General features: G+C 37.6%; 1 protein-coding gene across 4 annotated transcripts in view; it reads right to left on the bottom strand.

Annotated features, from left to right (window-relative positions):
* Positions 1–16,105, bottom strand: part of Asap (ArfGAP domain of ASAP) — a 281,493-nt gene that overhangs the window by 5,024 nt on the left and 260,364 nt on the right. For 3 of the 4 annotated variants that reach the window (XM_083127223.1, XM_083127224.1, XM_083127222.1), the window contains exons 12-15: positions 15,187–15,306; positions 13,742–13,928; positions 7,263–7,505; positions 6,329–6,567 (exon numbers count right to left, since the gene is read on the bottom strand). In XM_083127223.1, the coding sequence (XP_082983349.1) occupies positions 6,329–6,567; positions 7,263–7,505; positions 13,742–13,928; positions 15,187–15,306 (789 nt within the window). Of the gene's footprint in view, positions 1–2,782; positions 3,129–6,328; positions 6,568–7,262; positions 7,506–13,741; positions 13,929–15,186; positions 15,307–16,105 lie in introns of those variants that run through there. The other variant, XM_083127225.1, reaches the window with a different exon arrangement.

Genomic DNA, 16,105 nt, shown 5'->3' on the forward strand with positions numbered 1-16,105 from the left:
AATAGAATAACTATGCATTTCAGGATACATTTTATTTTCATTGGTTTATAATAATTATTTTGTAACAATAATAATAATTATTGTTATTATTTGTGCTATTCAAGTTTTCTCAATACCCTGACTAATTTCTGGTGATGCCTATGGCACTAGCTTGGAAAATGAAATATTATTTTGCCAAATTGATGAGTCATCTAAAACTTCTCTTCTACTGTTCCATCTTGGTAACAGCATGTTGAATTAGTCGACTAAATGATCTTGCCTCTAAAAGTCCCAGGTTCGAATCCCAGCCTGGGCACGAGTGTTTTTTGTGGCTGTCCCTTGATTTCAACATATCATCATCACTCATCCTCATCTTCACTATCAACAGTGAAGTAAAATAAATCAATTGTTGTCGTTATTAGCTAAAATGATGGAAAAGTGATGCAAAATAAGAAAAAAAAATACAAATGCTCTTCTACTGTTATTAAATGAGCGATGATACATGCATTATTATCAAGAGCTTCACTGCAGTATTTGTAACATAAGTCGGTAATTATAGCCTTGAAAATATAAAGTGTAAGCAGATTTTGACTCTTAACAGGGTGTACAGTATTAGTGTGTCAAAAAATTACCGCATAGTATGAACATAAACACCACAAAGATAATTTCACTTTTCATCACTTTTTGTTTCCTATTCGATACATCTGCTTAAGCTTAACATTTGGTACTCCAGGAAATCTAATTTTCAAATAAATATAATAACCTGTGGCTTCACAGCCCTTGAAGGGCCTAGGCCTCATCTCCCGACTGCCAGTCTCTCTCCCACACTCCTACCTAGAGGTGTGGAGATCTTCAACTGGTATTGGGGTGACGTGGGGTAGCACGTCAAACTCCCAGCTGTTATAGGAGATTTTCGAGACCGGGTTATGCTACTCAATCGTATCTCCCCAATTGCCTCACGATGGTGGATTGCTACTGGTCCTATACACAAGCCGAGAACCCCAAGACTGAACCCAGGAGGACTCGCACCTATGCCGCCCCACAATCGGAGCCCAAAGCACAGTACCTTAAGACAGTACAGCCACGGAGGAGGACAATTTTCAAATACGTTCATCACTCCTAAAATCAGACCATCTCTCTGGACTTAAAAAGACAATTAGTAAGTTTGCATTTAGTATATCAGCCACTGAAACACCTTCAAAACAACACAATTAATATAAACCATCAATACTGAAAAAAATTAAAAATAAGACATAATTATCTTAAGAGAGAGAGAGAAAGTGAAGAGAGTTTGATGTGGGACACATGCATAGTGAACATAAATCAGTACTTAAATCAATAACATTATTATGTAAGAAATCTACACTAACATACAATTACATGGAACAACAATAATAATAAAAAAATGGTACATCTGAAGACCATGGGTGTTTGTCATGTTATATCCGCAAAGTACGTGGGTTGGAGATTTAATAGTGGCAACTATTTATTTACAAATGATACAAAAGAGATGGTATCTCTGCGAGACTTTTACAGCCCTTCACCAGCATTGTGTACAACCGTTGCCAGCGATGTGGAAGTCGGCGTATACCTGTAGCAGTGCCTGTTCTGTTGATGGTTCGAATGGAGCGGTCTGTTGCCTGAAGAATCTCTGGAACAATTCGGAAGTGAATGCCACGAGTGGTTCCTTCATCTTAGGGATCAAATCAAAGTCACAGTGATTGGCTGGTAGATAAACTGCCAGCCGCTTCGAGCTAACAAATCAGCCACACTTTGAACCACGTGCGACCGAGCATTGTCCTGCAAAATGATGGGAGGATTCAGCAGAAAGTGTCCCCTCTTTTTTCACAAAGCAGGTTATGTTCCAAAGATGAGGTAATACTGCGCACTGAAGGTCTGTCCTTGAGTTTTGGTATATGTTGAGGTAAGACCCTCAGAGAATCACCATAACTTTGACATTGGGGGGTTCTGACTACACAACTTTAGACCGTGAATTCCAACAATACTCTATTCTTCTTGCCACTGCACATGTGCCTAGTGTTGGAAGGAAGAGTCCATTTACTGGGAGGTGAGTTAGGTATGAAACTAACGTGTGGTATGTGAGAAGCACCAGTTCCGTTTCATGGCATACATACAGCAGTGTTGCCACTATTAAATCTCCAACCCATGCATTTTTCTTGTAATTGTTGGAACACTACAGTAAAACCCTGATTTTAAGTTCCTGGATTTTACATTTTCCCACATTTTAAGTTTTTTACAGCTTGGTCCCCTGAAAAACGTAAAATCGAGGTTACACTCTACTTTTAAAATGTATGTGTGTCCATTGCATGAAAATTGAAGATAGGACTGAATTATCATTTTTCAGTGAAATTTCGGACAATTAACTGATTTTGAAAAAACTGCATTGCCCCATATGTTCTGATTAGTTATGAAACTGTTGCTAAGATAACGGTTTTCAGATTCATGTTTACATTGATGTATGAGCTTTAAAAGTGTAAGAGTAGGGCAGAGCCGATATAACTTTGAACCGATACTGATGCAGATTCCCACCAATACTTGAAAAATGTATTAATTTAAAGCTGTTCACAATATTGATTGATATTAGTGTGTACCAATTCTACTCCAATTATATGCATCAGTTTATCAATAATTTTGCTTTAAAATATCCAAGAGTTATATCAGAATATTAAAATATATGTTATGACAAAATCCAGTTGTTTTTTTTTACCACAAAATTGGTGCAAAATAAGCAGTAAGTTTGTATTTTGCATAATTTCCAGGATAATAAGAGAAGTACAAACGCATGTGATGTATTGCTCTAACAAATATGTTGAGAACAGCGAGTGAACAAATTCAATCAGTGTGTAATTGATCACTACTACATGGTATTCAGATATACATGAAAAAAGTACCAATAAACACTTAATAATAACACTGCATGGCAAAAATCGCTTTAAAACTTGCACCTAACTCAAAGACAGCTCATGTTAAACACCAAAAAAAATAAGCATTCAGCTAAATACAGAAATCGTTTTTTTCTTCCTAGATATGATCATCATGCATGTTCCACACAAATACACAATGTTTACCGAATTTGAAGAATATTCAGTCTCTTCAGCATAGCTCTCTAGCCTTGCCCTCTCTCTTTTCTGTAACATGATCAATGTCATCATTAGAAATCACAGTTTAATGTTAGCCTTGCACTACCCAGACACTTGACTTTACATTAGTGATAACATTTTTATAAAGACATTTCATTAAGGAAACTGTGGTTAAAAAAAAAGTTATTAAAAAAATTTAAAACTTGAAATTATCCTTACAATGATGATATACTCTGCAACTAGAATTATTAAAGCCATAAAGTCAATCTTTTTGCATTCTGATGACACAATACTGGCCAGAGGTGAAGTTAGCTATGAAATATTTATAGCATTCTGTGCAATAGTGTTGCAATGTGCACAAATAATCAATCTGTCTTACAAGAGGTTCCCTGAAAATCGTCTGCTGGTGAAACATTTATAGCATTCTGTGCAATAGTGTTGCAATGTGCACAAATAATCAATCTGTCTTACAAGAGGTTCCCTGAAAATCGTCTGCTGGTGAAACTATATTGAAGTATCACGTAGTAACATTACCAAACAAAATACATCCAAAGGAGAATCAAGAATTGTCTAATCCACCGTAAACACAACCAAGTGAAAGATAACAACCAAAGTCATACCAATGAAATGCTGATCTGAAGACCTACAGCCTTGTTTCATACATTGTTTTGTGTTTACCTACTTCCCCTATTATGTGTTGATTAATCCTCTTGACCTAGTCTTGTCTTTAACATTTAGACAGTATGAAAAATAACATGCAACCGAGTACAGAAAAATCGAGAAAATATTTGCTTGCCAATATTATCAATCACAATTCTTGTATTTAATTTTTAGCATGACTAAAAACATATCATGTACATACTTACACTTTGTATGTTGAACATTGTATTCAGATGTTAACATATGCATATTGCAACACTGATATTTTAAATTTTAATACATTCACTTGACCAGCATTATGTCCTGTACACAATGAAGTGGAAATTTAACTTCTGCTCCTTGTATACTAAAAGTGCACTTCCTGGCAATAATATAGGATTTTACTGTAATGTGACCAGTTGGAGGACTTCCAACTATGGAGGCTCATGAGGTTTGTATTTGTGCAAGCCTAAGCAGTTCATTAAAAAAAAAAAAAAATTGATTTTTAAGTTGCAGATTATAACATCAAGCCCAAAAAAAAGTGTAATACCGTATTTATGCATGTACAATGTGCACTCTGGTTTTTGATGGGGAAAAATGACAAACAATTATATCTCGTATATAATTCGCAGTACAATTCAGGTTCAAGAAATGGCTTTCTTAGTTGTAGGTTGTAAAGCTGGTGCTATGTGGAGCATGTCGTCTTGTGTATACAATGAGTCACCAACCCACACAAAAATTTTGGAAAAAAGTGCACATTATACATGAGTAAATATGGTACCTTAAAAAAGCATTACAAACTGACACTTTCAGCTGTCAGTTTTGTTGTGTGATGGTACTCGATGTACATGAAGCATCACATTTTTTTTTTTTATTTAATGTGATACTATAGTGGGACCACAAACAAAAGAACCTTCACTGAGTCGTGTTTCCTGTTCACCGTACTCAGTTGGAGGAGTATTGAGTGGCTCGAGCTGAACACATGGAGGGGAAGATGAGCGAAGGCTCTTTTGCTTGTGGTCCATTTATAGTAATGCACGAAATAGATTTCACTCCGAAAACTACAGACTTTGACATTCATGCACACAAAATCTTCGATCATTATTCATAATTTCAAGTAAACTGTCATTTGCAAAATCTCAGAGAAATGAGAAGAATCAATAACACTGGAAATTTTTTACTTTATCTCACTTTAAGAACAAGAAGTTCAGTTTCCTTCACTGGGTATCAAGAGTTAAATGAAGAGAGAGGTATACACCCTGGTGTTGGACAGCCGTACCATTTTCAACCAATCCTCTTACAGATTCCCACCGATACATGCTTGAAAATTGTAACAGTTAAACGTCGTTCAAAATATTGCTTTATGTTATTGTGTAAGTATTTCACCCCAATTATATGGATCAACTTGTTTGAAATATTGGAGAATGGCATCAAAATACACTTTTCACAAAAAGTTTGTAATATTCTTATATTAGGTACAAAAAGTTTGAAATATGTATTATTATATTTGACAATGGGTGGTAGGCACAGTAGCATATGTTCGTGACAAGACAACGTCCACCAGACAGATACCATGTGTTGGTGAATTCCAAGGCTATGTCTATCACCTATTGTCTAATGTACCAATATTCCAAACTTTTTGTGAGGAGTGTATTAAAATGACTGGTATGTAAGCACAAAAAACATTTTTTCCAACAATGTTGGTGCAAAATATAGGAAAACATTCCGCGTAAATGTGCACAGCATTTTTTCAGACCAGACAATAGGCAAAAGTGACGAATAAGTATCAGCAGGTAAATAAATTCCAACAGCATTCCTTCTGTGTGCTGTATTATTATTGTTTCGTAACATAGCAACTGCTATCTGTACAGGGAAGCACCATGCTCTTGGTCCATTAACGTCGCGTATTGTTATACAATGAAGATAACCACAACAATGCATTGGTAAAAGCTCAACCCTAATGCTGTGTACTACTCTCAGAGGATGTCTGCTTCAAATTCTTCTGACTTTCTTGGCCCAAATTATGCTTGCAGCATGCCAATGCCATCAACAGTGAGAAATTCAATCTCAGTACACTGCTCGCACGAAACCGATGAATGGTCATTACATACCTCAATTTCAAGACCTTACAGTAAACACTGGCTAAAGTACTTCTTGTTTTCTATCAACTGTTTCTGGCAACACTGATCGTAGAGACGCTACGGTCAGTATTCTGTGCCTCTTCTCCAAGTGTCGTTGATCTTTTATCTTCTATCTTGAAAATGCGACTCAGATCGCGAAATACAGAATTATTTCTCTTCGTGTAGTAAGTGACATTCCAAGGAATAAGTGAGCTCTTGTATTACGACAGTCATGCCATCTGTTAATGAGTTATGAAGTAGAAGGCATTACTTTTAATCATCTCTTGTGTATATATATATGTGTGTGTTACAATGTTGAAGCATTGGTATCAATGCGAATCTATAAGACTTATCAGCATTGTAGTGGTATTGGTCCAAAATGGTATCAGCCTACCGTAGTTACAAATCAAGGGAGGGAAAATACTAAGCACACGTACACATTCATCCAAGCATCTTACTTAATTCTAAAAACATTCTTAGTATATTTACCTTTCTTGGTGGTGGGATAGGATTGTGTATACTGCTTGTTGACTCTACATCCGAGGACATAGAGGAGATGCTTTCGGTTGAGCGCCCGTTGGAAAGCCTCTGCATGGGACTAGGAGCTGGTGGAGGAGGACCTCGTGGCCTCTGGAGACTCGAATTGCTGTTGTGAAGCTTGTCGAAAGAACTAGAGGTACTTTTCAGAGGTGGAGGCTCCCCAGCAGGAATTACTAGTTTGGCACCAGCTGGAAGAACATGAGAAAATTAATCTGTGCCAATTTAATAATGCTGAAGACTTTATAATGCACAATAATATTTTATAACATTTGTATTTTTTGGCATACTGTAAATGCACTGGCCTTCCTGATGGCATGGTGTAATCAAGGTGTCCCGAGTTTGATACCTGGTAGAGGCACATAGTGGTTCAGATATCACTTTAGGTTCTAAGGTTCGACCGGACCTTTGGCCAACACAAGGGCAGCTTTTATCTCATTTTCCTCTCCTTTCAAAAAATGGCTATGATTGCTTTTGCTCTTGTCTTGATATTATCAATAGTTTAATAGACTTACGTACAAACAAAACTGTTGAGAATATCAAGACAAGAACGAAAGCAAATTACATGAAGATTCATGTGAATTCTAAACAGATGTAAATCTTCGGATTTTGGAATATCATAGTGGTTTCTTGAAAGGAGAGGAAAATTCCAAAAAAGCTGCCCATCATATCACTAGGTCTTATGAATTTAAAAATTCACTTGTACATGTTATGTCAATTATTGTATTCTGATAAGATACTGAGAATTTACTCCCAACCATCATTTATATTCAGCACAGTGTTATTCATAACCCCAGCAACAGTTAAATGGCACAGCAAGTTTAGTATGTGCAGATAACAAGTAATGAAAAGGGTTCATAAAAGCTAAACAGCAAAAAGTACATACCCAAATGTATACCAGCTGGAATTGAGCCTCTGCTCGACATTGTACTGTTCATGGTTGGGTTGGCACCGATCGTCCCTGAATCACTAGAAGGTGAGCGCTTGTGGTTGAGTGTGTACGCACCCTGGTTGGGTAACAATGGATCCGATGGAGTTCTGCTATGACTATTCGGAAGGGTTCCGTAGATATTTGACACTGGCGGAAGAGGGGCTGCACGCTTCTTCAAGCTTCCGTGGGCATTCACTCCTGGAATAAGGGTTAGTCATTCAAGTATCTTACTTGTGAGGATGTAGAAACACTGGGATTGTCCACAGAGCAAAACAGGCTGAAACAAGAAATCTGTTAACTAAGAGATAGTGTGCTCATAATTGGGCCATGTGTCCATTTTGTCAGTCATCCATGTGCTGCAGCTAACACTCATTGGTTTATCAGTTAAGATGACAATGTCATTGGAGAAACTAGTTTCTAGGCTCCCACACTATTATTGGAAATCTGACAGCTGCAGGAAATCTGTGGCATATAATGTGACGTGACTGTGCACCCTGCAACAGAAGAAAATACTTCTAACTCTACCGATCAGTCAATAAATAACAAGGCAAAGGATATTACACCAAAACTATGGTAGTTAGAAATAGGTCGATGGGCCCAAAATGGAGGTGCAGGTGTGACAAAACTGATTCATTCACGTTTTCCCGCTAGATGGCATTCAGTGTTTGACTGCGACGCGTAATGAGGCATCCGAAGAGGAGCAGTGGGATGTTGTGCGCTTCACAGAGGAATGTGTAGGGGGTTATGAAATTCATAAACGAATGGAAAGGATATATAAGGGGCATTGTATGTCCCAGGCAAAAGTGCAGGAGTGGAACAAACACTTTTGCGAAGGATGCATGTTGCTCGGGGACGACACGTGGAGCACCGAAGCGTGTCACAGACCAGCATGTTGCACAGGTGGATGGGCTCATCAAGACAGACCGTTGTGTAACAGTGGAAGACATTTCAGCATCAGTGGAGCTTAGTCCTGGCACGGTCCACACAATCATCAAGGACACGTTGAAGTTCCGTAAAGTGTGAGTTCAATGGGTTCCGCATCAGTTGACACCGGAACAAGAGGCCTGTCGCATGGACATCTCTCTTCAATCGCTGCAGCATTACAACGATGATGGGGACGATTTCCTCTCAACAATTGTTACCGGTGATGAAAGTTGGTGCCACCACTTTGAGCCCGAGTCAAAACGGCAAAGTCGTCAGTGGAAGCATGCAGATTCCCCTCCACCAAAGAAGTTCACAAGACCCTCTACACTAGTGCCGGCAAGGTCATGCTTTCGTTCTTCTTCGATCGCAAGGGACTGCTCCTCGTCGACTTCCTGAAGCATGGAGCTACGGTCAATGCCCAGCGGTATTGTGAAACGTTAACGAAGCTCAGGAAGGCAATCAAATCAAAACGTCCTGGTCACCTTTCCCGTGGTGTCGTCCTATTGCACAACAATGCTAAACCACACACAGCCCCAACGAAACAAAGGAATGTCTGAAAAAATTCAAGTGGGAAGTCCTGAGCCCCCCCTATAGTCGCAAAAAGCAACGGTTTCAATCGGACGATGATGTCAAGGAATATGTGTGCAATTGGTTCCAACAGCAGCCAAAGGAGTTCTACGAGCATGCAATTTTGTGACTGGTGTCACAATGGGATAAATGCCTAAACAGTGGTGGACAATACTTCTGAGGTTCGTTACGTAAGTACTGTGAAATATCCTCTGCCTCATTATTTATTGACTGAGCCTCATACATACTCTGATCTTGACAACCAGCAACCACCCATACTGGTGCCTGCTCCACTTCATTGGTGAAAACTCTGGAACCAGCGTTTGATGATGAACTTGAAATATCTTAAAGCACTATCATTCATAAGCTCAGTTTTCACTCCAGGTAATCTGGAATAGTTCCCAACAAGTTGTCTCCAGAACAAGCAGACTGCTGCTTTCTGATGCCAAAATCCTCATGTCACGTACCTGATAGTTGAAGTGAATAGCAGATTGCAGCATGAGGTAAACATGGAAATTGTATTAATTAGAGGACTAATGTAAGACGAAATTACACTAAAACCAAATGTATACATTGCAAAGGGATAATTGATGTTTGAGCATAACAGAACAACAATGAATTACGGAAAAGGTGTAAGAATGAAATGATCGCCATAATAATCACGCATGTTTGTGTCAGGAGATTTAAGACGTTGGGAAACATTGTTCGATTTATGTCTTTCCTTCTGATAGAAAGAAAGTTTTATCAGAGCTTCTGGTTGTCTTTCCCTTGGTGGCACCATCTCCTGGGCTGCCCCAGAGCACTATCGAGTTGCGCATATTGGATTGTGGCACCGGATTGAGCCGAGCGCGTGAGATGGATGCGATCCTCAATTGTCCCCTTTTGGTTGTATTAGTTAGTCGGTGGTGCAGTAGTCCTAAACAGTGACCCAAATGAGGGGTAAATAGACAGTTGGGCCAATGCCGAAGAAACATGGGAAGACAAATGGTCGAAAAACCCGTGAAGCTGTGTTGGAGCAACGAAGAAAGGAAGGTGGAGAAATTATACAACCGCCAGTTTGGGTTCCTGACCCATTAGGCTTGAAGCATAATTTGGCTAAGGAAGAAAAGAAATTCAGACCAACACAGTTAGATCCCTCAGATATTCCCAAGGATATCAGTGAGAACAATCCGGTACATGAGATGTGGGAGAAAGCAATAATGAGGGGAAGTACATCCATGTAAATAAAATTATAAGTTGTTAGCAGACGTGACAACTAACATATATGTACTACATAGAAGAAGAAGGCTATCCATGTTATAAGAATAAATGTACATAGAAGAAGAATAAGTACATAAGAACAAGAAACCTATATGTACTACATAGAAGAAGAAGCTTATTTATGTACGTAGAAGAAGAATCAGTACATAAGAACAAGAAACCTATATGTACTACATAGAAGAAGAAGCCTGTCCATATTATAGGAAGGAAGATATATAAGAAGCCTATTTATGAACATAAGAAGAAGAAACCTATATGTACTACATAGAAGAAGCCTATTTATGTACATAGAAGAAGAAGTCAATGTTATAAGAAGATACATACATAAGAAGAAGAAGCCTTTGGGAATATAGATACCTTCAAATAGAGATATTGTTGAAAGAGAACCACGTGTACCAAATATGTATAATCAGACAATTTAAGAATATTGTTGTTTCCACCTATGAACAATCAGCCTTAGTATTGATATCAATATAATCTAGTAAGAGTTGTTATAAGACTCGCTTCTTAGTATTTCTTCTCTTAAATTTTGACTAAGATAACTTAACCTTCGAGTGGGCGCACCTGTGCAAAATTTACGACAGAAGTAATGTTCTTTAATTTTCTTGTGTTTCCTTTGAATTCGGCGACCTATGCTTTTTTTATGTATTCCTCAAGGAGGTTTCTAATCCATGTTATACTCTTTCAATTGTTGTTTATTTGAGATCAGAACACCGTGTCGTAAAGTTTGCGCTGCGTGCCTGCTCCTGTTCTGCAATTTTTTCGTCAGGTCATTGTCGAAAATGAGTCGACAGAATGTAGACGTTTTAACAACAAGTGAGGTTTCTTGAACTTGGAATGTAGTGTTTGTGCATATATACTTGTAACATTTAGGTTTTCAGCAGGAATATCACTGTCGTAAAAAGTAGAGCTGAGCCGATACCACCATGACCGATACCAATACTTGTATATTTCCATAAGAAGGCTAGTTACGGAGTCATACTAACTCGATACATCACTAGGCACATATTTAGAAATATATAATTTAGGGAGCCAGTCAGAGCCAAGTGTATCAGAAATATAATAATAAAATTTTCTATTTAATACGTTAATATAATTATTTGCAATAATATGAAAATTAATTAATTAGTACTTAATTTCTCTGATGCGTATGGAGTATTGTTGTATGTAACCACAGACTAAGAAACGGAGGAAAGACAACGTTAATACTATTTTGTTCTTTCTATCTTGACTAAAAAATATTGTTATTACATAAATAGTAAAAAGATGCTATAAAATCAGAGATAAAACAGCAAATATTCATCATAGCTTATGTGTAGTTAAGACTGCTAAGATTTGTGTAAAAACAACAGTCATGGCATCGAAATTTATGTCAAAGAAGTAAAAAATTGAATATTTATTGAATAACAAAAATGATGGTATGTACATTTGATGAAAAGTAAAGTTCCTGATAAATATTTTATGTACATTATTGTAAGTAGTGGTGTACATAAATATTTAGAGGGGCCTCTCCGATGGTGTATCAGTAGATCGCTGGTTCGATACTCAGTGAAGGCACATAGTGCTTCGGGTCCCACTTTAAAATGTAGGTCCAGTACCGGTTAGCTTATCTTTCTTAGTACTGTCATTCAAACCCATATGTTCCCAATGTAATCTAGGCGGAAATTATTGATTGACTGATTGATTTGATTTATTTTACTTCGCTTTTTGTGCCACTTTTGGCTAATTTTGCAAAGATGGGGATGAGTGATGATGTGATGAATGGACATTCACAAACATCCATGCTCAAGCCGAGATTCGAACCCTGGCATCGTAGCGCGATGTGCTAACCACTCCGCCACGGGGGCCGGCTTTCGGTGGAAATAAATAGCCATCATTGGCCGATACCGGCAGTCACACGAAAGACAGAAGTGAAGAGGATATGTATAAATTGCTGATTCCCCTTCGTGCTTGAACGTAGATAAAACAAAGCTAATTTCACAGTGACCATTCATCCCTCTTTTCCAAGAACTCTGCAACTACCTGACCCGGCTTTAGCATGGCGGGGGGTTCCACCTATCTTACTACCACGAGCTTCAAGCAAGTATTGGCAATGAATTTCCCAGAGCGTTAACTAAGCAGATACATGCCTTCATGGTCACGTTTGGGTTCAGCTTTCACTTACCCATGTCTTTGATCTTGCCATCTGCTTCCCAGGAGGGGTGGGGGTTTATGATCCAGTGTTTCTAGGAAAATATATGGAACTTCCTGTGTGTCTTCCAATCTGTCACAAGGAAGGGTGAACAAACTTTTAAAAAGGACAAATGTTGAGACGAGCTGATACCTTTGCCTGCTTTTCTAGCCACTGAAAATCTTTGGTATCGGATGGTATCGGTAAGAGAAAATCAACCGATACTCACCGATGCCGATACCACCGGTATTGGCCGATACCGATACATCAGTATCGGCTCAGCCCTAGTAAAAAGTACGACACGCGCCTGCTGATGAAAACCGTGGTGTGCTATAAAAATGTATTAAGTTATGTACTTCTTTTTTTCACCATTCAACTTGTATTTCAATATGTTTCATTTATATTAACATCAGAAATGATATAAATAAATGTAGACCCAAAAAATTTTACATTTACATTATAATTTCCTTGCTCATTTTGAATGATACTAAATGACGTAAAAAGTGCGTCACGTGCCCGCTGGTGAAAAGATTATTATCCGCGCCCGCTCGAAGATTAAACAACTGGCTATGGGATACACAGAGACATACACACATGGTACTCACATACAGCAGTGGCAAACTTTCATAGCATGAAGCAGACATCAAGACAAATAACTTTTTTGCCTGTTGGGACCTCATTCAATGCTACAAACTCTCGATTGTATTTTCTATCTTGTATACGTGCAGCCGTGTATCACAGGTTCATGGTTGCCAGCTGTAGTTATATTCTCTATTGGAAAGCAACAGTACACAGACTGTCACAAATCAACACAAGACAGTGTTAATACCTCTGAACAAAAATTATATCTTTCTTTAATGAAAAAAATATAAAATATAGGATGTGAGCATGCTTTAAGGAGAAGAGGGTCAAACCCTGTGACTTTTACACTGCCGGTATCTATGCTGGCATGATATTTGTTTCCACAGCATCCTTGCCCATGTTTCCTGACATAAACAACAGTGGCAACCATGAATCGTGAATTGTAGCTGCAAACAAGCAGGATAAAAGTTATATTTTTTTAAAAGCCTCATAACTTCAAAACGCACAACAAATAGAACATTGCACAAGAAAAGCTATTTGTGTTTATATCCTGTGCACTGTGAAAGTCTGTTAAAGAGTTCTTTACATGTTAGTACATGTAAAGGTTTAAAAAAAGAAGAAAAATTTACAGCTATATTGGGTGATTTACACCATTCCATGAATGCACAGACACACACTCAATTGCACCCATAGTGAAGGTGATGTTATGAGCAATATGCTTCAACCACTACTCTACATGGACAAGCAATAAGCCTCTTATCTTTCTAGTTAGGCTAGAAAAAACATTAAGATTTTTTTAAAAAATATTTTAAAAAAATGCATAGGATAAAAATGGCAAAATGAACATATGAACAGATATGGATTCATACTGATATGTAAGAAAAGTAATGTTCTTTGCAAGAGCAGTTACGACAAAACAACAGAAACTTACCTAGAGACGGCTTCCTGTTCTGTGGTGGGGGCGGAGGGGGCATCTGCCTATAGTTGTTGTTAGGACTATTTCCTGACTTCAGACTATCCGACGTCGAAGACCTAGACCGTAGGTTCACGGGGGACTCGGCACTGGCAAAACTAGGTGGCCGCGATCTCGCCTTCTTCTCCGGAGTCACCGATCCATTCTGCCAACACACGTAAACACAAACTTCAAAGAAGGCCTGGCAATGAAAGTTTATTTTTCTTCTAGATGGAGTCTAGTGAACACATTTATTATGAAAGAGAAAAACCTTAGAAAACTTCAAGTAGGCACCAAGAACAGTGTATAGCAAGAAAATTCATATTCGTATAGAAAAGAAGCACGACATGGTCTAACATTCTTACTCACACATTTTAAGTTGTTTTTTTTTTTTTCGTATTATGCAGCTTTACTGTTCACTGTATTGTTTTTAGCAATTCCCCTATCTTCCAACCCATATAAATTCATGTTTACTTTTCACCAAACTTTTTCTAAATATTACTTTCTCCCTACAAGTCATTTCCTTTTGTAAATTAAATAATGAATACTGATAAAATTAGGCCCTCCCCCATGGCGCAGTGGTAGCGTCATTGCCTTCTAATCGAGGGGTCCCGGGTTCGATACCCGGTGGAGGCACAAGTGGTTCGGATCCCACTCTAAACTGTAGGTCCAGTCCCAATTAGCCTTACTGTGCATAAAGTGAACTTAAAACAGCAACTCAAACTGTTAAAATTAGGGTAGATATTGTATTATAAATTGCCTAAGTTCATTCTGATTATTAAATTGTTGCATTATGGAATGAATAAGTGAAATAAACATTTTAATTTTAACATAATATGACACTTTCAAAACATTATAAAATATACAGCATTTGAGAGCATTAAAAATAATATACAATTTTGCTTAATTACACATTTTTAGCACGAGAAACTATACTGCTGTTAGTTAACCATGTAAACGTCAATTTTTAATTCCTTCATATTAAATTTATATCTATATTTGTGTTTTTAAGTTTGGGACATCATGAAATTATGACTTGATTGATCAGAAGCAAGTTATATTATATTAATGACATGTATTTTATGTACCTATATCTTTTTCCCATGTGCAGTGTTGACACATGAGCCAGTATAATATTATAAAGCAGGTTTTCACATGTATGTATTTTATTATTTTTATTAATTGTTTACTTGTTTGGTTTGTTTAAATGTTACTGTGAGTAAAGTCTGTAACCAGTTTATAGAAAAATCACAAATGTAATGTTGAATCTTCATTTATCAAGCAAAAGGAAATCTAGCTTTACTTATTGAAACATTTCACACACACACACACACACACACACACATGCTATGCTGCAATATATTTTCCCATGTATAACCCAAGGTGATGTTTTTTTAAGCATATGAGACGAAATGTATACTCACCCTGTCTTCGATAATTGTCTCGTCATCTGAGAAATCGGTGGATCCTTCATCGTGGGACAGGTTCCAGTCTATATTTACATTTTCGAACAGTGTTTTCTGCCGCTGGAGTGCATGGCGAAGCTACAATTTGGAAACAAAGTTCATTGAGTCATGCACTTGACCACTTAGTTTTTGTAGCAAAATATTAAAATGTCTCAAACCTAAAATAATACTGCATATGTGCCTAAAATATGTCACCAACTGGTGACTGTATAAGTCTCCCAAATCATGCTACAAATGAAGAAGTCGTGGAATACAATTGTTCTTATTGCTATTGATAGGAATAAGATATTCTTATACATCCACAGAAACTTGATCTAAACCTAAACCTGTACAATAGACAATTTCTCTTCTTCACCAAAGGGGGAGGGGGGCACAGATTTTTTTGAATGATAAATGTGCAAAGGTTGTATATCTTATCATTCAAAAAATGCTTGTGAAAGCTCAACATCAACTCGCCGGCTGAATGCTGTTATCGTGACTTTTCATCAGAAATGAGTTGATGTTATCGTGTTCCATACATGTTAATGTGTCACATTCTGAAATGACATATCTGGCTATTAAGTGGTGTGAATTATCAACTATAATAATATGTTTGTGCAAATTGTGTAGTATATTCAAAATCCACGTAGATCCAACTTCAATTAGCTCTCCTGAAGAATTAGTGCAGATGGGCATACAACAAAACAGTATGTGATTGTCTAGTCTACACAGCTTACTCATTGTCCCACATATAAGGAAACACAATCAATTCTCAATTCTAGCCTGGTATTCAGGCATGTGGGGGCAACATGGTTTCAGTTGCACTTCACGCTTTTATTTGGGACAATGAGTAAATTGTGTAGAATAGATTTTCTTCCACCTGTCAAACCCATATATT

The sequence above is a fragment of the Lepisma saccharinum genome, chromosome 8 (genome assembly GCF_977018435.1).
Source record: "Lepisma saccharinum chromosome 8, izLepSacc3.1, whole genome shotgun sequence".
Classification (NCBI taxonomy): Eukaryota; Metazoa; Arthropoda; class Insecta; order Zygentoma; family Lepismatidae; genus Lepisma; species Lepisma saccharinum.